General features: G+C 35.2%; 1 protein-coding gene across 2 annotated transcripts in view; it reads right to left on the reverse strand.

Moving 5' to 3' along the window:
* Positions 1–22,489, reverse strand: part of SPOCK3 (SPARC (osteonectin), cwcv and kazal like domains proteoglycan 3) — a 421,151-nt gene that overhangs the window by 158,676 nt on the left and 239,986 nt on the right. For both annotated transcript variants that reach the window (XM_080928625.1, XM_080928626.1), the window contains one exon: positions 2,392–2,515. In XM_080928625.1, coding sequence (XP_080784751.1) covers positions 2,392–2,515 — 124 coding nt within the window. The remainder of the gene's footprint in view (positions 1–2,391; positions 2,516–22,489) is intronic.

Below are 22,489 nucleotides of genomic sequence, written 5' to 3' on the forward strand. Positions count from 1 at the left end.
GTCCAGAGGTAAAAGGTCACTCAATATGTACAATTAGATTCACTATATTCCACAGAAAGAAAGACAGTGGTTTAGGATAACTAAAGACCAATTTCTCATTTGAAATTTATTATTTTATATTTTCACATACAATGCCAGTATCCTCTGAAAGTGATATTCATGTAAATAAAAATTTAAAGTATCTACTAAAATGGGAGGTGAAATGAAATCAGAATATATTTTGTGAAAATAACTATTTCTAGCAAAAAAATATATATAAAAATATGTGATAGTTCTGAGTTTTATTTTACTGGCAATACAAACTACCGAAACCATTCTATTAGAAAGCCAACATTTTACAGCAAGTTCTGGGCTATGAGGAGAATGATCAAAAACAAAATTTAAAGAATGGGTTCTAATCACTTTGTAAATAAAACACTCTCAAGTAAGACTTCCAATATAATTAAAAATCTATGGAAATGACTTGATTTTTGGATCCTCTACAGTGGGCATTGTAATTTAAAGCTTTGCAGGGACATAGCAAACTGCTTATATTCCTTGTTATATACAAGGACGCCCTGGATGCAAGCACCCTCTTATCTACAGATAATGTTGGATTTATATTAGCAGGCTGCTCAAAACGTCCACTATTTTCTGCTTACTCAAATAACTCTACTATCAATGTTCTTATTAAATTTAAGATTCAGTTGAACTTCCCATGTGTCTCTGTCAGTTTGGCTCTTTACATGTATACTATTTAGCTTTTATTGTAACTTCATAGGTTGGCATAGTGATTTACCTACCATTATCTTTTGGCTTTTAATAAATCATGTGTGCTTTATCTATGACCTAAAACATAATATTGTATAATACATATTCTATATAAGAATCAATTTACTGAAATCTAAGTCATTTTAAGAGAAACCCAGAGACGCTGAAACCACTATAATCAATAAAAATACTTGTATCCCACCTTTAAAACTTCTGCAGACAGGTGGCAGCTTATTCACCAGATTTATTAATACCCAATTACAGTTATATCTGTACTCTCCAGGTTTATTGCCTAAATCAATTAACTCTTTATTCTAAGGTTTTTTTAATAGTATTTATAATTGTGAAATGCAAGAAGACATTTTAGTGAAATAGTTCCAGATGAAGCAGTGTTTATAATATGGATTCCTTGCCAAAACATTCTGAAAGTAAACAATTCCAGAATTAACTTCGCAGCCAATCAAAACAAAACAATTATGAGCTGAGCTTAGCCTCTCTTAAAGGCCTCATATGCACAATTTACTAAAAACAAACAAATAATAAAACAATTCCTCAAGGTGTATTACTGAATTCCTAATGGGCTTACTGTGTCAGATGTACATTAACTTGATAGAACACACTTTTGTAAAACAGTTCATTCATGAACAAATGTAGATAGAACTATGAGGTTGTAAACTTCTTTCCCTGTAATGGACAAACACACCCCAAATTGCCATGTAAGCTAAGTTGTTGAACACTACTAAATGTTTTAATCTTCTGACAGTGACTAGGATGTCAGCATAACGTGGAGGAAAACCAGGGACATTGATATAAAGATGCTACCAAATCTGGTTTTACGGATAAGCAAAAGTGTAAAATTGTCCTTATGGCTGTTACATCCTGAACCTCGGTGCTTCCAAAGAGTTCTTGGAAACTTAAATATGAAGACATAGGATACACTGCATGAGACTTTTTATAAATGTAAAAGTTGTGACAAGCTTTGGTTGTTGTTGCTGTTGATAATAATTACGACTCACGTGTTTTTCCTTATCCACAGAAAGGAATGAAGGAAGCGTTGGTATTTTTTAGATATAAAGGCTCAGACTAATGACAACGCTACAACTTCCTGTTTCTATAATTTTTATAAAGAAGAAATAAATGTCATTCAAATTATAGTCATAACAAGCGAGGTTATTAATGCTACTTTAAAATAAATTTTAAAAATTACAAAAGAAACATCGACTGAATAACTTCATTTAGTTACTGTTTTAGTTACTTTTGTGTGGCTGTGTCCAAACCTCTGATAAAATTTCAAGCTAGATTTGCTTTGGCAGGAAGTCATCAAAAGAAAGAGTCCAGTAAAGCATGGGAGGCAGGGTTGTTGATGGAAGGCAGGAGGAACATGTCAACTCATTGAGACAGCAGATTACCTTAGGTCTGATCTCAAGGAAGAAGGGTAAATAAGAAATGGGACCAGGCTAGAAAATCTCCAACCACATGCCCAATTCCTCCAGGTATCTATATCTTCTAAGATTCCACAACTTTCCAGAGCAGTAACAACAGACAAGGCTTGCATGAGCCTCCACAGTCACATCATATTCAAACCACAACATGGGTCAGCAGGCCTAATTCATTTCTCTTTAAAGGTAGAGCTATCCTCACCAGAGAAGTGTAAGAATGTCCATCGGAGCCACAGACTGGGCCGGCATAGGTGTTAGGGCACTGCTTACAGGGAGATGACGGGGGACCTCTCCATTGCTTATGGCTTCCTCCTACTTCTTTCATACTGTTAGCAAAAGAGACAAAAAAAAAAAAAGAAAAGAAAAATGAAATAAAAAATTATACTTAGTACATTGCATTTGATAAATTACATTGATATAAAAGACCACCTTCTCAAGAGTTATAATCCTGTCTAGAATACAATAATACCTGCACACTGCTTGCTCTTCTTGACCTGTTTTTATTTTTTTTTAAATTTTTTATTGGTTATTTTGTTTATTTGCATTTCAAATGTTATCACCCTTCCTGGTTTCCACTCTGAAAACCTCCTCATACACCTCTCCCTGCCTCCATTAGAGTGCTCTCCCACCCACCAGCTCCTGCCCACCCCCCTAACATTCACCTATGCTGGGACATCAGGCCTTCAGAGGACCAAAGGCTTCCCCTCTCACTGATGCAGACAATGCTATCTAGAGACTATCCTACCTGGGGATCCATCCCATAGGCAGCCACCAAACCCACACAGTAGTTCAGATTCTAAGAAGTGCATGCTCACTTGACAGCCTGATAAAGCTGTCTCCTGAGAGGCTCTGCCAGAGCCTGACAAATACAGAGGCAGATGCTCAAAGTCAACAGGGACCCCGATGGAGGAGTTAGAGAAAGGACTAAAGAAGTTGAAGGTGTTTGCAACCATAGGAAGAACAACAATATCAACTAACAGACACCCTACCCCAACCCCTGAGATCCCAGGGACTAGGCATTCTGTTTTCCTCAGACCTCCAAGTACTTCTAATATAGCAAGAGTGAACTTCTTGGAAGTTTTGAGTTAGTCTTAGTCACAGAGAGTGTAGTTACATTTTCTTATGAGAATTCATTAATTTATAAGCATGAGATAACATTTTTTATATCCCAGAAGCAACACTTGCTAGAAGTACAGCATTCCAGCTTCTGGAACCTTCTTAAGGATTGTCCTTGTATTCTCTTAGGAGTAGAGAAAGGAGCCACCTGATTTAATGGTTACCTAAAAAGTGGAGAGCTTATTTTTAGAAGAAACAGTTATAAAGCACCAGAAATTTAGAGCATCTACCAGTGTTTAAAGAGCCAAATTACTAGGTTTATTGACAAAAACCCGGCTTTGATTGCCGGGAAGTGTCTCAAAGTGGCTCACTAGGCTTTGATTTAAAACAACCTGGGAAATTCATTGTCTTTTTAAAATCATCACACTGATTCTTTCCTCTTGCTGGTTCAACTGCTCAATCCCTCTCAGTTTACACAGAAACAGAGCAGCACTAAGAACTAAGAAAAAAGGTGATTGGAAATCTATACAAAGACACTTAGAATTCAGGGTAAGTCAATATGTGTTTATTGTAGGTTTCTGCACTGGGAAGAACCATGTATTTCTTTTCATAACCTTGTATAATTGAATATTTTCATTCTCCAAAAGTTTTATTCTGCGAAACTCATACTTGCAAAGCGTGGTACCAAGCTTAATAGTTCCATCAGAGGAGAAGATATTTAGGTTTTATCATTGAAATTTAAACACCAAAAGCTACAGTTGATCTGTCTACCATCTACCATCTGTCTATCCACTGTCTGTTTGTCCTTCTTATCTCTCACCACGCTATGAATCTATCATCTGCCATCTCTCTATGTGTCTGTAATCTATTTATCCATCTTATCATCTATTTCTTTCCTTATTCTAGTCTTTACCTCCTCCACTTTCTGCTTTACATATTTCTCCTTCCTCCCCACAAACCTTTCTCATACAGACTGTCATAGTCAAAAATAAATGAAAATATCCCATCTCCATTTCTGAGAAATAAATTATACTTAATGAGATAACTACCTTACTTTCTTGTAGAATTTACGAGAGACAACACTACTTCTGGCAAAATATTAGGACAACGGTCCCAACATGAACTAAAATAATGTCTGGAAACCCTAGCACACTGTTCTAATCCTTACCAATGACAAAAGTTGAGTAAGGCTTAAATATTACTGGCACCAAGTACAGTTTACATGATGAACAGATTACAGACCCTGTACACCGTATCTTTAGCATTATGAAGTACATTGCTTTTCAAGGTTATGTGATAGAACTGTACATAATGGAATACGATTTCAAATTCTCTGACTCTCTCACTCTCTCTCAGGTTCTCTCTGTGTGTCTGTGTCTGTGTGTGTGTGTGTGTGTGTGTGTGTGCATGTATGAAGGTGAATATATGTGTGCATGTGTTTACCTGTGAAGGTGCTTGTCTCTGTGTGTATGTGTGCTCATATCTGAAGATACAAGCTTTTCCCTGTGTATTATGTGGGTATTTGAGTGTTCACCTGTGAAGATGTGTGTGTGTGTGTGTGTGTGTGTGTGTGTGTGTGTGTGTGTGTGTGTGTGAGCTCACCTGTGAAGGTGCTAGTCTGTCTCTGTGTATTCATCTGTGAAGATGCATGTCTGTTTGTGAGCTTCTCTCTGAAGATGTACATCTCTGTGGATATATATGTGCGTATGTGTGCTCACCTGTGAATATCTTTGTGTGTGTGTGTGTGTGTGTGTGTGTGTGTGTGTGTTCACCTGGAAGTTAGATGTTGGCACTAAGATAGTTTCCTCAAATGTTTAATCTTATAGTTATGTGAGACAGACTTTTTCCATGAACCTATATCTTAGCATTCCTTGAACACCAAGCCATAGAGAGTCACCTGTCAATGGCAGCAAATGATAGAAATAGAGGTGCATGACAACAAATCTTGATATCATATAAGAGCTAGCACTCAAAAATTAGGTCCAACAGGAACTTAGCTCAGTGCATCATTCCCCTAATTCTCTCAGAATTCTTTCATGTACATCTGAAACTTTGTAATTCTGCATTTGTTCAGCATCAGAAATGCTTATCAGTATTAATGCTGTTTACAGTGTTTTCCATGGAGATTGGAAACTGAATTGAGAAGATACTTCATTAACTCAACATTTCTAGGCATCAGTATTTTAGGTCACATAAAAATATAAGTGCAATTGCATATGAGCAGAGTTTATCTTTTTTTGTTTAGTTTTTAGTTATGCGTGAAGGCCTTGTTTAAAAAGAACATTATATTTTTGAGAAAGAAGTGAAGTCATGGGAGTCATTGCAAAGTAACAAGGATAAGATGACATGCTTGAGACTAGTAAGCTGGCTCCTGCAATCAAGCTGGTTTCCTGGCAGCAAGCACTATAGCAATGACAGGTGACACATTCAATCTGGAGGAGTCATCACGAGCCATGTTAGACTTAATACTCAAGCTACAGAAAAGACCTTTAATGTCAGAAGGCAAATATAATGTAGATGTTATTTTTAAATTATATTTGTTAATTTAGAGTGTGTGTGTGTGTGTGTGTGTGTGTGTGTGTATGACCCACTGTGCCATTCTTACATGTAGCACTTAAGGGACAATTACTAAACATCAATTTTCTTTGTTACAATGTGGTTTCTGGATTCCAACTCTGGCCTTCAGATCTGTAAAAGCACAAGTCACAGAGCCACTTAACTTGCCTTCCAATTTTATGGTGTTTCTACCCGAGAAGGCACTGTAACGCTGTAATTTACAAAATACAAAACTCAGGATGAGTAAAACTCTGAAAAATATTTAAAAGTAGTTTTCCTTCGAGAACTCTAAAATGTTTACAGCTAAAAGAAGCAATTTTCAAACAACTGTTTGAAATTTGAGGTTAAAATTTGATTTGCTTTCTAATGGAAGTCTCTGCATAAGCACGTCCCTTTCCCTACGGAGCAGAGACGTGCTTACTCACCTAGGGATATAAAGTGTTCAGTGTTAATATATGATATCACAACTCTTTACCTCTAATAGTTTCTTTTCTAACTCACACTTCAGAACACAGTAAGTGGGTACTTTGCCAATGTCGGTATCTAATTGCTGCAAAATCAAAAATAGAAGGGAAGTTTCAGTACAACAAGCCCTCTCACATGGAGCTGGCCTCCTGGTCTGGTGGAATGAACCCTCCCCTCCTTAGGTGAAATAGTTTTGATTCTCATGTTCACTTCAGGCTTTTTTTTTTTTTTTTTTTTTTTTTTTTTTGCTCTCCACTGCTCCGGTAGTATAAGTCACCAGGAGGAGCCTCATATAACAGCACAATCATTTCTTTTTCTTCTAATCATAAATATCCTCATTGCTGCTTCTGTGCACTCAATTGTAGTCTGTTTAGCTTTCTGTTTAGCTAAGCATAATGTGCATTTTCCAATGTACTTTGAGCCAAAAAATTGATATCGTAAGATTTACATAAATTTCAGAAAGAGGATGTTTCCAAGATGGTTAACACAGAAAAAAAAATCTCATTTCAAATTGATTTGATTCATATATGATCAAATCGTAAGTCATTTGAGATCAGTTCCAGAAACTTCTCTGAGACTTAAGTTTGTTCACTTATAAAATCCTAGGCTTCATCAGCACGGTTCATTCCATCTTAAACAATCCAAGAAGCTATAATTTTTAGTATGATTTCTCACAAGATAACGGTCAAAAAGACAAGAGTATATGGTCCCATGAAGTGCCATTTTAGAATCTGACATTGTTTCCAAGTAAAACGAAAACAGCTTTAAGGGGTGAGAACAAAATTGAAAGTGTCTAGAAATTGCAGAAGTGTTCCAATTAGAAACATAAGTCATCTTATGTTGAAGAGTGGTAGACAGGGAAGGGTATCTAAGAAATCTGGGCAGATAAAATATGTTCACATTAAAGAGAAATGGTTTTGTAAAGAGAGAGAGAAATAGAGATATTTCAAAGAAACATAACAATTTGTACCAGCATCAACACTGTAAAAATCAGTATAAGAATATAGTCTATGTTACAGCAAATGAAAAAAAAAATTACGACCTAATTTCTTGAACCAAATTTCAGTGCTTGGGAATTCTCAGTTCTGAAGACATACAAATACAAATGGCAGGTTTATATTAGATGCCAACATTGAAAGGAAAAAGCATTTGTAATTTATTATTTCACAGGTACATTTATATCTTTCTCTATGTAGTAACACTACATTTTACTCTTAGCCCAATAAATATGGAACAATAACATAATCTGGTAAGTCAGTGTTATTTAATTCTGTGAATTCTAAAGTAAAATCAGCTTACTATGTTGCTTTTCAATCCAACACAAAGATTAAGCATTTTATTTTTATTATAAAGCATATATTTATAATCCACCAAAATGAAGACACATTGTCTCAGTAGACACTCTTGTCACAGAACATTCCCCCTTTTGACTGCCATATGTCTTTAGAAAGCATGGCTCTCTTCATGACTTTATTTAAAGGGTCTAGAAAGAGGGCAGATAACATTATATGGAACCATGAATTATGAAACAGGGGATGTCAAAGTTACAGAAAAGTTGGATTACCTAATGTGAAAATTCTCACAACTATGAAAGTTAGCATTTGCATGATCTTTGGATTTTGTATCAGTAATTGGAAAACTGATATAAATATTAATTTTTAAAAATAGTTACTTTTCAAAACAATAACTAATAAGGTTGCTATGAGACAGCAGATTTATGATGAGTAAGTGAAATTGTGTGTGTGTGTGTGTGTGTGTGTGTGTGTGTGTGTATGTGTTAGGATGTATTCTTCAAGACAAATTTAAAATAAAACTGTTTGTAACACTGGGTTGTTCAGCTTTCTTTTGTATGTAGCTTACGCCGTCTGCCTAGGAAAAGCACCCCCCACAGTGGTCTTGTCCTGTCTACATCACTTAATACTCAAAATGCCCCATAGACAAATCCACAGGTTAATCTGAGGCTAGCATTTCCTCAGTTGAGAGTCTGTCTTCATGCACTTATGTATGTTGTATTAAGTTAAAAAAATTTGTGACAAACCATTATGGACTGGGACTGGACACACACATATTTCCAGAAGATCACATGTGCATATATTAAAAATGTATGATTATATGTATGACAAACATTTGCTAATTAATTATTAATTAACTAATCACCATATGCAGAGTTCTAGTCTTTTGAATAATTACTAAAAATAATATTTTTGTTTTAATGAAAATAATTATTATCACAATGCAAAAATAATTATAAGAATTTTATAAGAATTATATTTCTACAGCTGTCTTTCTCTACTTCTGTGTCTATGTATCACTCTTTCTCTGCCTGAGTCTGAGTCTCTCTCTCATATATATATATATATATATATATATATATATATATATATATATATATATATACACACACACATATTTGTATGTATGTATGTATATGTGTGTGTGTGTTTGTGTGTGTATACTTATAATCATGCATTATTTTGGTATATATTATGCATGCAGAATAAGACTAAAGAGAGAGAAATATATAAGTTAGTTATCTTAAAGGTTTTGATGCTCATGAATTTAAACTTGAAATCAGGTGTTTTGCTTTGCTATTTATTAGTTATAATATTCCTAGCATAGCTGTTACTATAAAATTTAAATGTTATGCAAAATTGCCCTGACACTATGATGTATTTACTAAACATCAGTTCTACCTTAAGAAATGTGAAGATTAGATTAATACGTATTCAAATTTTACTTTAAACAGTCTTCCATTGGTGCTGATGAGATGCCTGACTTTTAAAAGCATATGCTGCTCTTACAGAGAGTCAGAGGATCCGTTTTCTTGAAATAGTGAATATATCCAAGCAAAGTGATTCTTCAAACATTAACTGCGTTCATAGTTGAAGATGAAATAATCCAATAATGCCAACAGTGAACAAGGCATCATGGGACATCTGACAACAGCAAGCCTGTGACTTTTAGCAACCCAGAGGATTCTACATGTAGAAGAGGATGTCTGAAATCAAAACATTACTGACAATAAGCAATGCAATAATTAAAAAAAATTAAAAAGAACAAAACAAACAAAACAAGAAAATTTTCCTCAAAGAAAGTGATTAACAGTATTACATTTCCAAAAGATGTAAAAAAGCAGACCACTGGAGCTGTCAAAGCTTATTATACACTTCAAACTGTATCTCAAGTGTGAAGAATCTTTTTGATTTCTTTCCCGTTCACACACAGAAGAACATATTCTAGCTGCTTTTCAAGGAACAGATCTGACAGCTTTAGCAGAAGCAGGCACTGGGTAATTGCTGCATTTTATTTAAGAAAACAGCCATTAAAGGCCAGACAAAGTTCAGGGAAGAAAAACATAGCTTTGCTTTCATGTAGCATCTTCCCAGAAGTCATAATTATTTGTTTCTCCTTTCATCGTGCTTCATTGAAAACAGAAGCTTCAACAAAGGCAAAGTGGAGAAGCTACCAGGTTTTTATTTCATTTTATGTGTACCATGGTACAGAGGATAAAGAACATAAGACCTGCAGTATGTTTCAACTTTGAGCATAATTAGTATAATTAAGCAGAGACGCATAGCTTACCCATAATATTTTTATCTCCACTAGATGGTAATTATTATAGATCCTGCTTTGTGGCAGTGCAGGAAGTGCTGAGGCAGGTCTGCTGGATACAGATTCTTCAATTATGAATATTCTACACACTTGTAACCATGGCTAAAATGTCATCAGAAACCTTTTCAATACTGTTTAGCCCATGTCCTATCACCAACTGTTGCAATCATTTTTTACTTACCAATTGGTAATAATTACCCTCTAAACTACAACACAAATTTCCTAGGATTTCGTCACTAACCTATGAGTAAACACGTCATTTTTTTAAACTAAATATAACAGAACAGGTGCAACATCGAATTCGAGGAGGCACGTGTTTGTTTGTGGACAACTCTGTAGCATGTACTGCTTCTAGGTCCAGTGAAAAGAAGAGTCTACTGGGGACTTAGCAGAAGAAATATCGGTTCATCTCCCAGGTCCAAATGTTATTGCAGTTTTTTTTTCCTTTAGAGTATATTTTGACTCCACAAGCAAGCATCACACATTTATTCCCAATACAGGAACATAGGTTAACAGCTTGACACTTAAGTTTGTACATACCATTAGTTAACTTCCCATTCAACTTTAATTATATTAGGCCGAATTTCCTGTGACTTCTGGATAACCCTGTGCCTCATTTTTACTCCCTTCATGTATTTGTCATGTATCCTAAGTCTAGATTTTGTGATCATGAAACTGCTAAAAGAAGAGGGCACATTCTTCCAGCCTAAAAATATGTATCCCCATTTCAACAGAGTCTCTCCATACACAAAAATGCAGAATGCAGCTGGGCAGTAGGAGATGTCATTGCAATCACAGCCTGGGTTTGTACACAGATTTGTTGTATCCACAGCATGCCCCAGAGTACACACCGCATGTGGACATCTGGGAAATTTGTCCAGTCATATTCTTGACTTGCCTTAACTGAGATCACACTTCCCAAAATAGGACTTGGGATTCTTGATCACACATCTTTTTATTTGCAGTAATGTAGGTTTGATTTCACAGTTACAGGGGACAATATCTGAAAGTATTTCACAACTGAAGTCTAGGTGTGAGCAGGAACATAATCTCAGGGTTCTCAAGTGACAATCTGATTCTTTCTTCCTCTAGCTCATGGTAGCTTTGTAGAGTCCTATGTTTAGGACTAATTTGTCTCTGCTTCATCTTAATGTAGCTTTTTTCCAATTATGTTTGTGTCAAAGATCCTCTGAATGTCTGATAAGAACTGATATGATAGTATGTATAAGTGACCCTGACAATCCAAGATAAACCTACATCCTGCAGACCTTCCTTATTTTGTCATTTTAGTTGATATTTACTGTTACAGCAGGTGAAATTTTATTTATTGATCACAGAAGGTAAGCAGTGGGCTACTTGTAGGCATTCAGTAACTGACCTCAAAAATATTATTAAAGTGTGAAATCAATTGTCTCAGAGCACAGCAATGCCAAGGATGGAGCTTGTATTACAACACACCTTAAACAAACAAACAAAAATTCTTGAACAGAACAACAATGGCTTATGCTGTAGAATCAAGAATCGAAAAATGGGACTTCATGAAATTGCAAAGTTTCTGTAAGGCAAAAGACACTGTCAAGAAGACAAAACAGCAGCCAACAGATTGGGAAAGGATCTTTACCAGTCCAACATCTGATAAAGGCTAAAGTCCAATATGTACAAAGAACTCAAGAAGTTAGACTCCGGATATTCAAACAACTATTTAAAAATGGGGTACAGAGCTAAACAAAGAATTCTCAACTGAGAAATACTGAATGGCTGAGAAGCACCTAAAGAAATGTTCAACGCCCATAGTCATCAAAGAAATGCAAATCAAAAGAACTTTGAGATTCCACCTCACACCAGCCAGAATGGCTAAGATAATAAACTCAGAAGACAGCAGATGCTGGTGAGGATGAGGAGAAGGAGGAACACTTCTCCACTGTTGGTGGGGTTGTAAGCCAGTACAATCACTCTGGAAATCAGTCTGGTGGTTCCTCAGAAATTTGGACAGAATAATTTCTGAAGACCCAGCTATTCCACTCCTGGGCATATACCCCAAAGATGCTCCAACATATAACAAGGACACATGTTCCACCATGTTCATAGCAGCCTTATTTATAATAACCAGAAGCTGAAAACAACCCAGAAGTCCTTCATCAGTAGAATGTGTTGCATATGTAGCTGAAGATAGCAGTGTTTGGCATTAATGTGAGAAGAGGACTCTGGCCCAGGAAGGGCATGTTTTCCCAGTGTAGGGAAATGCCAAGGCACTGAGTTGGAGAGGGTGGTCAGGAGGGAGTACACCTTTGTTACAACAAGTGGAGGGGCAGGATGGGAGCAGGATGAGGGGAGGGAAGGGGTTAAAATTTCAGATGTAAGCACAGGAAGTATCTAATAATAAAAAAGAGGAGGCCTTAATTAAAATGCATTTCTTCATTTCACTGTTTTTTTTTTTTTTCTTTTCTTTTTTTTTACTCCACTTATTGATTGCCTATTGCATTTGGTTAACTCCTCCACATCTAAAAGAAATATTTGAGGCCTACAATGATACTGTGAGACACATATACCATACTCCCAGGAGACACTTTTCTGCATAACAAGTGCACTGTGGCTTTACATAATTACTTCCTTTTCCTGAACCTTTCCAGTCAGTGCAGTTTATATTCAAGTCAATTGTCAGCAAATTTTAACAGTACTTTGAATTTTTTTTTTACTAAAGCTATTATTTTAAAGCTATTTAAGAAAAATTTGTGCCATCTCCCTAGTCCTCCCTTCATAATTCTTTAGGATATGTAGTTTTTCATAAAATTGGGTAGAGTATAAAACACTGTCTTCATGCATACAGAATGAAAGTACTACTAATAGGCACATTTCTCTTCCAACTATAAGTTCTGTGGGTTAAAAGCAGAGGGTGGAGCTTATGAGGCTGACTTCATTCATGTATGTTGTACAGTTCTACACGTGGCATTAATACAGGAAAAGTTCAATGGCTGTAGTAAGTACTGTATTTTCTCAAGGTAATAGAAAATACATATTCACTCAGGATGATATTCTCTAGATGCATCCATTATCTTAAGAACTTCATAAAGTCATTGTTTCTGATAGCTGAACAGTACTCCATTGTGTAAATATACCACAATTTTTGTATCCATTCATCTACTGAAGGACATCTGGATTCTTTCCAGCTTCTGGCTATTATAAATAGGGCTGCTATGAACATTGTGGTGCATGTGTCCTTATTTTATGTTGGAGAGTCTCTGGGATATATGCTCAGAAGTGGGAAAACTGGGTCTTCAGGTAGGACTATGTCTGTGGCAATCTTTGGTATCCAAAGATCATTATGTTTAATCTATACACACCAAGGAAACTCTGGCTGTTTCCATGTTACATTCTATTCTACATGTACTTTATACTTATGGTAACTAGTGGGATTTCAATGCATGCTATCAAACCTCTAAAAGAATTGCCAAAATGTTTTAAAAATCTGTACATGTATCTCCCTTCTTTAAATAAAGTTGTAAGATACTTTTAAAAAAGAATAAAAATTAAAAGCTCAAAAAAAAAAAACACATATGCTGTACCATAAAAGTTTAACATGAGAAAAATAATTATAAAGTGCCAAAAATATGTTTCAGAAAATGTGGTCTATAAGCTTTGGCCTCTGAACTATCTCCTTGATTATTTTATTTTTACTAAGGAAACTTTTTTCTCAACACATTCACAGATTTTTTTTTCCTTTTTACAATATTTTATCTTCTTAACTACGATGCAGAACTTTTTCCAAATGTGTATAAAATTTTACTAAAAATATTCAGTAAATTTAATTGAATAAATATGTGAATGGATGAAGGAAAACAAAGTAGAAAAAGGCAGGGGAAAGAAAGGGTTAAGTAATTTAGCACAGGATCCTTTGGTTAAAGCACTAATGGTCATGTTCACTTTCTCAATAATACACCGCTAAAGAAGAACATGTTTTATACTTTACCCTCCTCCAGAAACACTTTAATAAATGTGTCTTAATGAATGCCATTATTTTTTATATTAAATTCTAGTTAATTAAAATAGAATTAAAAATAACATACTTCGCTCTGAATTCAAATTTGTTTCAGCTTGCCAAATAATTATTTTAAACATGGCCTAAAGGCACGTGACAAAGCACCTTATATAATTCTCTTCAGAAGATTTCATTAATCAAAAGGTCCTTTCAGTCTTTCATTTCAGAATTTTAAAGATAACTTTCATGATTCTCTTAGGAACCAAGTACACAATTAAAATTTTGCTAATCAAACTATAAGAGAAAGAATGATTTATGTAGATTCATTTTCAGTGATGCCTTAATTATTTCAAGAACATTGCAAACATGTCACTTTTTTAAAATATTTTTTTGGGTGTCACTTTTGTAACAATAAAACTCATAATACTTCTCTTTGGTAAAATATCACTGTCTCTCTGTGCTCCTGTTTGGCTACATTTGTATATTCTTCATCTCACTATCTCTGTCTCTCTCTCTGTCTCTCTGTCTCTGTCTCTCTCTCTTACTCTCTCTCTCTGTCTCTCCCTCCCTCCCACTCTCTGTTTCTTGTCTCTGTTTGTGTCTCTCTCTACCAACTCTGTCACCCTGTCTCTGTCTCTCTCTGTATCTCTATGTTTGTGTGTCTCTGTCTTTGTGTGTGTATCTGTGTGTGTGTGTGTGTGTGTGTGTGTGTGTGTGTGTGTGTGTGTGAAAGAGAGAGAGAGAAACAGAGACAGAGAGGGGGGAGAGGGAGGGAGGGAAGAAGAGAGAGAGAGAGGTTGTATGGAAGACTTAAGAAGATTAATGGAGAGTTTTCAGCTCCCTCACCAAGAATCCCACAAATGAGAAAGTTAGTGATATGTTGTTCACCTGTCATGCTTAGTTATGTTGCAAAAAAACAAACAAACAACCTTATAAAAGTGTAAATTAGCACAGAATACAGTTATTCTCCAGCAAATGGGACTTCCAGTGCTTAAATTAACCTGACATAAAAAACATTCTTTAAATAGCGAAATGTTTTCTTACACTGAAGATAAGATCAGTCAATAACTTAATCTAAAGAACTTAGAACTTCAAAGCTTTTCTGAGGCAGATTCTCATTCATTTGTACAATGGTTTTGATAAAATCCAGTCTTGGGTTATGTAGTGTTTAGGTAGATGAGATCTATAGATCTCTGCCTTAACTTACCTTGATATTTGGATTTTACTGCTGTATTATCTAAGTGTGGTAGCTTACATTTGTTATAAACATACAGGTTCTGTTATCTTTGGGTAATGAAATGTTTTCTAATATATTTATTGAAGGATGTAGTTGGCTGTTGATGCTAAGAGGATATTGGATCTTTAGGACACTATCTCAATGAATAGTAATTACTTAGTAACTCCATATAATTCTAGAAACAGACAAGGTTAAAAAAAACAGTGGTCACTGGGAAGTGGGACATGACTTCAAAAGGCTATCTTTCAAAGTGCCTGATTTCTTCCTTGTTTTTCAGCAGCCATGATTTATTTAATAATCTCTTCTCTATTATATACTCTCTATGTTAATATTCTGTCTTTGGTCAAACCCACAGGAATGAATCTAGGCAACTGTGAATTGCATCCTTTAAAAATATGACCCAAAAAATAAATAAACAAACAAACAAATAAATAAATATTTTCCAAATAAATTGCTTCATTTAAAATATTTGTCATAACAATAACAACAAAAAAATCTATTAGCAACAGTTCCTTGTTTATACTCCAGAGTGGAATAATCACACATGTCCATACATTTATTTTTTGGTACATACACAATTCAATTTTTCATTTATTTCTTGACAATAAACTAAATAAGACATCATGTTTTTGTCCATGTGACAGAGCGAACTGGGCCATGAGAGGAGGGGGCACGAATTGAGAAATGACACCAAGAGGTCAAGCACTTTTTTTCTCTTCTTACTCATACTTGGCAAAAATGCTGTCCTATTTTTTATTTGTTTGTCTTTGTCTTTACCATAGCTTCTTGGGTAACCTGATCCCTCTCAGGGTTACATTTTCTTTTCAGTCCTGAGTGTTCCTTTTAGGATTCTATCCACAGCTGGGTTTTGTGTCAGTGAATCATGAAGCCTATTTTTCCAGAGGATATTTATATTTCTCCTTCAGATCGGTTTCTGTACTAAAATAATATGGTTTGACCACCCTGTTCTTTCAGAATATAGCACACATTGCTCCAAACACTTCTGGGTTTTCAGTTTTCATTGAGAGATCACCTGTTACACAATGTCTTGCCTTTATCTTAGACTTAGTGCTTCTCTCAAGTAGCTTATATTAACCTTTTCTATAAAAATAAAGAAAAAACAAACAAACAAAAACCCCTCTTATCTCAGAATTTAGAAATTCACTGAACTTGGTTAAAAAGTCTGCAAATTCTGCAATAAAAATTACCTTAAAATTTATAACAAAATGTTTATAGTTAAAAAAATCTATACATAGGTTATTTTAATTTGCTATAGCACACTAGATACATGATTCAACTGTTGCTTAGAAAAATAGATATACTAGAACACACTGAATATGTAACTTGGATTCTACTCAAGTTTAGAAAAATAGATGTTTTTAAATAGCAACCATGAAGCTCACCTCCTCCTTTGCAATTAATCTCACCAGAACTGAAGCAACCATGTGACTGGCAGCCATCTTTACAAATATTAAAAAGAAGTGCATGTCAATTAACTTCTTTTATCATTTGATTAAGATAATCTAATGGTATAAAGCAATTAAGGCAGCATTCAGAAAACATTTTGGTTCTCCTGATCCCTTTGCTTGTTATTGTTTCTCTTTTTTAGACTAAAAATAAAACAATAGGTCTCCAAAATATTTTGGATTATGATGGATTTTTGTATGATGATAAATTTTGATAGTTATAAAGGTCTATTCAGGTTAAAATAAACTAACTTAGGTGTATATGTTTAATTATTTATGTCTTTGATAACTGCTTAAGACAACTTCTAGAAAATTTTAGATAAGAAGAAACAAATGTCGTTTGATTATGAGTAAGGTATATTTGATAAGGTATATTTTTGTTATGTTATAAAATATATTGATAGATTCTTAAGAGTATAAAGTTCTACTCAGATTCTCAAAGCAGGTTTAATAATTTACATCTAACTGCTTCTTTGCTAACTTTATTGAACACTAGGCTTTGAGAAAATAGTAGATAGGAAAGAATCTGCTTTATAAAAAAATATATAGATTGCCAAGTCTACTCAGGTTAATAGCACCTGACATCTTTGGACTTGCTGATTCTGTTAATCTTTAGAAATTTGTATAAACAGAGTCATTCAAGAAATTGAGATATTCTATAAAGATACAGAATGAAAGGGTCAGATCTCTCTCTGTACTGTATTTATGGCTTAAAGTTTTATTTTCATTTTAAATAAATATAATCTGTTCAATCTAAACTTCAATTCAAAATGTAAGACTAAAATTTAACAGGGATAAAACTGTGAAATCTGAATCGTATAAAAGGCACGAACTTCTAAGCTCTTAATGAAAATTAAGATGTGTAAGTTAATGGTCAGTCAATTTAAGTTCCTTAATATGTGAAGAATTGTTTGTAATCAAGAAAAGAACAAATGTTGTTCATTCATAGGGGCAAGCTTTAACCTTCTAAACATGTTTTCAAAGAGAAGCCTAAAGCAAGTTACTAGAATTAAGTAAAGTCTGCTTAAAATCATGTATACCTAACAGTTAATTGTCCCCAATGTTCTGAGAAATCTGCTGAACATTTAAATTGTTTAACCAAAAAGCTTTTCATGATAGACAAAAATTCCTGTTAGGTCTTCAAAGAAGAAGAGGGGACACAAAGCTGCACCGGGATTGTGCTACCACTAATCAGAAGACAAGAAATTCCCCATGCCTCACCTGCCGAAAAGCCTTCCCCAAACAATACACTGTTACATGCCCTAAAGTGCCTGGCAAAGTAGGTCAGTTTTTCCAACTTCTTCCCACAGAGGACAATTTCTTAGGCAAATGCTGTGCTCTGTGACTGACTTTTCTTTTTTTTTTTTTTTTTTTTTTTTTCTGAATGAAATTATCAAAATTGCCATGGGGTAGTCTAGTGTAACCATGCTGCTAGTAGGTAAGTCTCATCCAGTTTAACTGAGTAGGACTATACTTCTTGCCCTAATTTATTCTTCTTAGATCACTGATTTGATGCTGATGATGATGCTGGTGGTGGTAATACCAATGACAATGAGGATTAACTTCCAGCTTTATCATTTTAACAGTAGCAAGCAAACCAGTTCCTTTCCTTACATTTCCAGCCCTAGGTCAATTCATTTCATATGTAAAAATTACTCTGGGCTTTCTTCTGGAGTTGCTAGCTTTCCTGCTGGGAAATGCAGACTTCACAGTTACTAAAAGAAATACAAAACGGGTCTTAAAACACAACTTTCTATTATTTTAGTAGCAGAAAACTTGCTTTTCCATGAGTGCTCTCAGCAGTCCACCACTCTGTCTCATGGTAAGAAATTAAATAGAGGTTTAAAAGTCAGGTAAATTATGAGGACCCAAAAATTAATTTACATAAATGTATTTGGTAAATGTCTGAAGATATGAAAATGTAAGTGATTTGAGTCATATGCATGAAAGACATTAAAAGCAGGAGGAAGTGATTTAAGGCACTAGAAAATGGGAAATGTTTCAAATTTCTATCCTTCCCAACAAGCTATTGTTATATTAAGATGTGTTATTAAGATTTCTTATTAAGACTTCAAATGTTCTGAGTTTTAACATCAATCAGGAGAGTTCTGATAAGCTATTAGCTTAGCCTTGGAAAAAAACTGACTACTACTAACATTATCAGAAGCTCCAAAATTTAAATTTCTTTTGGTTATCTTCTAAATAGATTTAAAAATGCTTCTCATAGTCCTCTAGACCAAAGGAAAGGAGTGTCCATGCTTTTAACCAGGAAAGAGTAAAAGAGTCTCTCTCTCTCTCTCTCTCTCTCTCTCTCTCTCTCTCTCTGTGCCCCCTTCCTCCTTAACCCCATTGCTATCTCTCTGCTTTCTCTGTGGTACTCTTTGGACTATTTTCACACTCCAATGTACCAGGACCACAGGCCTGGAAGTTTCAAATATATACCCAAGATAAAGAAGTTTCCCTAAACAGCCTGGCTTTACATTCTGTTCCTAGTCTATGTCTGTCCCAGCAGATTTCCAATCAACTGCAAACTGTTCCAAGTTGGAACAAGCTTGCCCTGCACTTGCTGACAAATAATGTAAACTAGATGTACTGACAGGATCCCAAGCAGCATCTCCAGGAAGCTCCAAAGCTGCTTAGACTTTTCCACAGCCACAGGTGTCTCAGAGAATATGGCCAGCTACTAAAACAGATGTCCCCTAGCCTGCACTCTTCTCCCAGTTCTAAAAAATTAATTAGCATTCCAATAGTCTGGATCCTTTACAATGATTACCTAATTTCAAAGGTAAAATAGAAAACAGACTGTGTTTTAATAGCTGTGTAGTACTTCATTCTGTAGATGTACATTTTCTGAATCCATTCCTCTGTTGAAGAATACCTGGGTTCTTTTGAACTTCTGGCTATTAGTAAGAAGGCTGCTATGAACATAGTGGAAAATGTGTTCTTGTTATAAGTTAGAGCATCTTTTGGGTATATGCCCAAGAGAGGTATAGTGTGTCCTTGGATAGTATTATGTCCAAATTTCGGAAGACTTTGACACCAGACTTTGACAAATGAGGTAAAAACAATCCAGTAGGAGGAAAAACAACACAAAACAACAAACAAACAAAAACCTAGCATTTTCAACTAATGGTACTGATTCACCTAGCAATCAGCATATGGAATTATGCAAATTGATCCATTCTTATCTCCTTGAACAAACAAAGCTTAAGTCCAAGTGAATCAAGGACCTCCAAATAAAACAAGATACACTCAAACTAATAGAAGAAAAAAGTGGTGAAAGGCCTCCAACACATAGGCACAGGGGAAATTTCTCTGACTAGAGTAACAATGCTATAGATCAAGAATTGACAAATGGGACCTCAAAGAATTTCAAAGCTTCTTAAGGAAAAGGACACTGCCACTACATCAACACTGCAACCAACAGATTGGGAAAAGATCTTTACCAATCCTACATCTCATAGAGGGCTAATATCCAATATATAAAAAGAACTCAAGAAGTTGGACTCTAGAGAACCAAATAACCATATTAAAAATGGAGTACAGAGCTAAAAAAAAATTCTCAGGTGAGGAATATCGATGAATGAGAAGCACCTAAAGAAGTGTTCAACATCCTTAATCATCAGGGAAATGCAAATCAAAACAACCTTGAAATTCTACCTCACACCAGTCAGAATGGCTAAGATCAAAAACTCAGGTGACAGTAAATGCTGGTGATGATGTGGAGAAAGTAGAACCCTCCTCCATTGTTCATAGTATTGCAAGCTGATACAACTCTGGAAATCAATTTGGTTGTTCTTCAGAAAATTGGAAATAGTACTACCTGAGGGTCAAGCTATATCACTCCAGGGCATATATCCAAACAAGCTCCAACATATAACAAGGACACATGCTTCACTATGTTAACAGCAGTCTTATCTATAATAGCCAGAAGCTGGAAATAACCTGGATGTCCTTCAACAGAGGAATGGATACAAAAAACGTGGTACATTTACTCAATGGTTTTTAATGTTCAGCTATTAAAAGCAATGACTTCATGAAATATTTAGGCAAATGGATGAAACTAGAAAATATCATCCTGATTGAGGTAACTCAATCACAAAATAACACACATGGTATGTACTCATGCATAAGTGGATATGAGCCCAAAAGCTTGGAATACCCAAGAAACAATTCACAGACCACATGAAGCTCAAGAAGAAAGAAGACCAAAGTGTGGATGCTTCAGTCTTTCTTAGAACGGAGAACAAAATACTCGCAGGAGGAAATATAGAGACAAAGTGTGGAAAAGAGACTGAAGAAAAGGCTATCCAGAGACTGCCCCACTTGGGGATGCATCCCATAAACAACCACCAAAAACAGACAATATTGTTGATGCCATAAGTGCATGCTTGTTGGGAGCCCCGAGTCCACAGAATGATCGCCTCCCCCCATTCCCCACTAAGTGAGAGCATGAACTTTACCCAGGCCCCTGATATTTACATAAGATTAGCTATACTCTGGAGCTCCTCAAAATGACTGTGCCCAGGTGTTCTGAGGACTAATTGCACCCTAACCTCAGAAAGTCCTAGCAAACAACTAAAAAGATACCTTTGTCAGTGTGCGCCACACCTTCATTCCACTTCTTTGTGCAAGTTTAAAACACGGACCCTGAGAAACATTAAACAGACCTTGACAAGTCTCTGCTTGGTCTTGCTACTCTTTTTGCCTGTTTCTCTTCCAGGCTTAGTCCCCCTCGACCCCACGAATAACTGGGTCTCGTGGGACAGGATACATGCTGAAAGGAGCCTGATATAGCTGTCTCCTGAGAGGCTCGGTCAGAGCCTTAGGAATACAGAAGAGGATACTTGTAACCAAACATTGGTCTGTGCATGTATTCTCCAATGGAAGCATTAAAGGACTGACTGAGCTGAAAGGGTTTGCAACCCTATATGAAGAACAACATTACCAACCATCCAGATCCCATAGAGCTCCCAGGAACTATTCTACCATCCAAAGGTACACATGGAGGAACTTATGATTTCTGCTGTATATGTAGCATAGGATGGCTTTGACAGGTATTAATGGTAGGAGTGGCCACTGGTCCTGTGAAAACTAAATGCCTCCCTTGTAGGGGAATATCAGGATGGGGAGGTGGGAGTGAGTGGGCATGTGCAGGAATACCCTTATAGAAGAAGTGGGTGGAGGATGAAATAGGGGGTTTCATGAGGAGACACCAGGAGAAGGGATAACATTAGAAATGTAAATAAAAAAATCATCCAATGAAAGAAAGCAAAACAAAACAGAAAACAAAGCAAAACAAAAACAAATCAGACAAAAAAGAAAACAGAGTGTGCCTTAATTCATGATCAACAAAAATGATAGAATACCAACCTTAATACAAATGTCTAACTCTGGTGTTAATTAGCATAGATTTTTCTAATTTTGCTCTTTGTCCATAACCATATTCATATATGTATATATATAATTTTATATATAAATATAAGATTATATATATATAAGATTATATATATATATATATATAAGATTATATATGTGTGTGTATGTGTGTATGTGTGTATTACAAGTTTAAAGTAAAATTTCACCAATGATATTTTAATGCTGAAAGATCCATCCACTAAACATTAAAAGAAAAACTGTGTTAATTATATCTATGTTATTTAAATAGGTATTTCTCTGAGTGGTACTAAAATTCAATATCTTCCTTAAAATTTCATAATTATTATTAAATTTCCCTTAACTATTTTGATATTTGTGTTAAATACAACAATAGAGATTTCAAAGGCAATATAAAAACCAGTAATCGAGAGCTTTACTCTAAGTGACTGAATGGTAAGGTATAATAAAATTAGAGCTGACATAATACTCAGGAACTAGACAACACTCATATTCACAAGCTGTCAAATCAAATATTCATATTTTTAGGAATGTG

The sequence above is a fragment of the Micromys minutus genome (assembly GCF_963924665.1).
Source record: "Micromys minutus genome assembly, chromosome: 14".
NCBI lineage: Eukaryota > Metazoa > Chordata > Mammalia > Rodentia > Muridae > Micromys > Micromys minutus.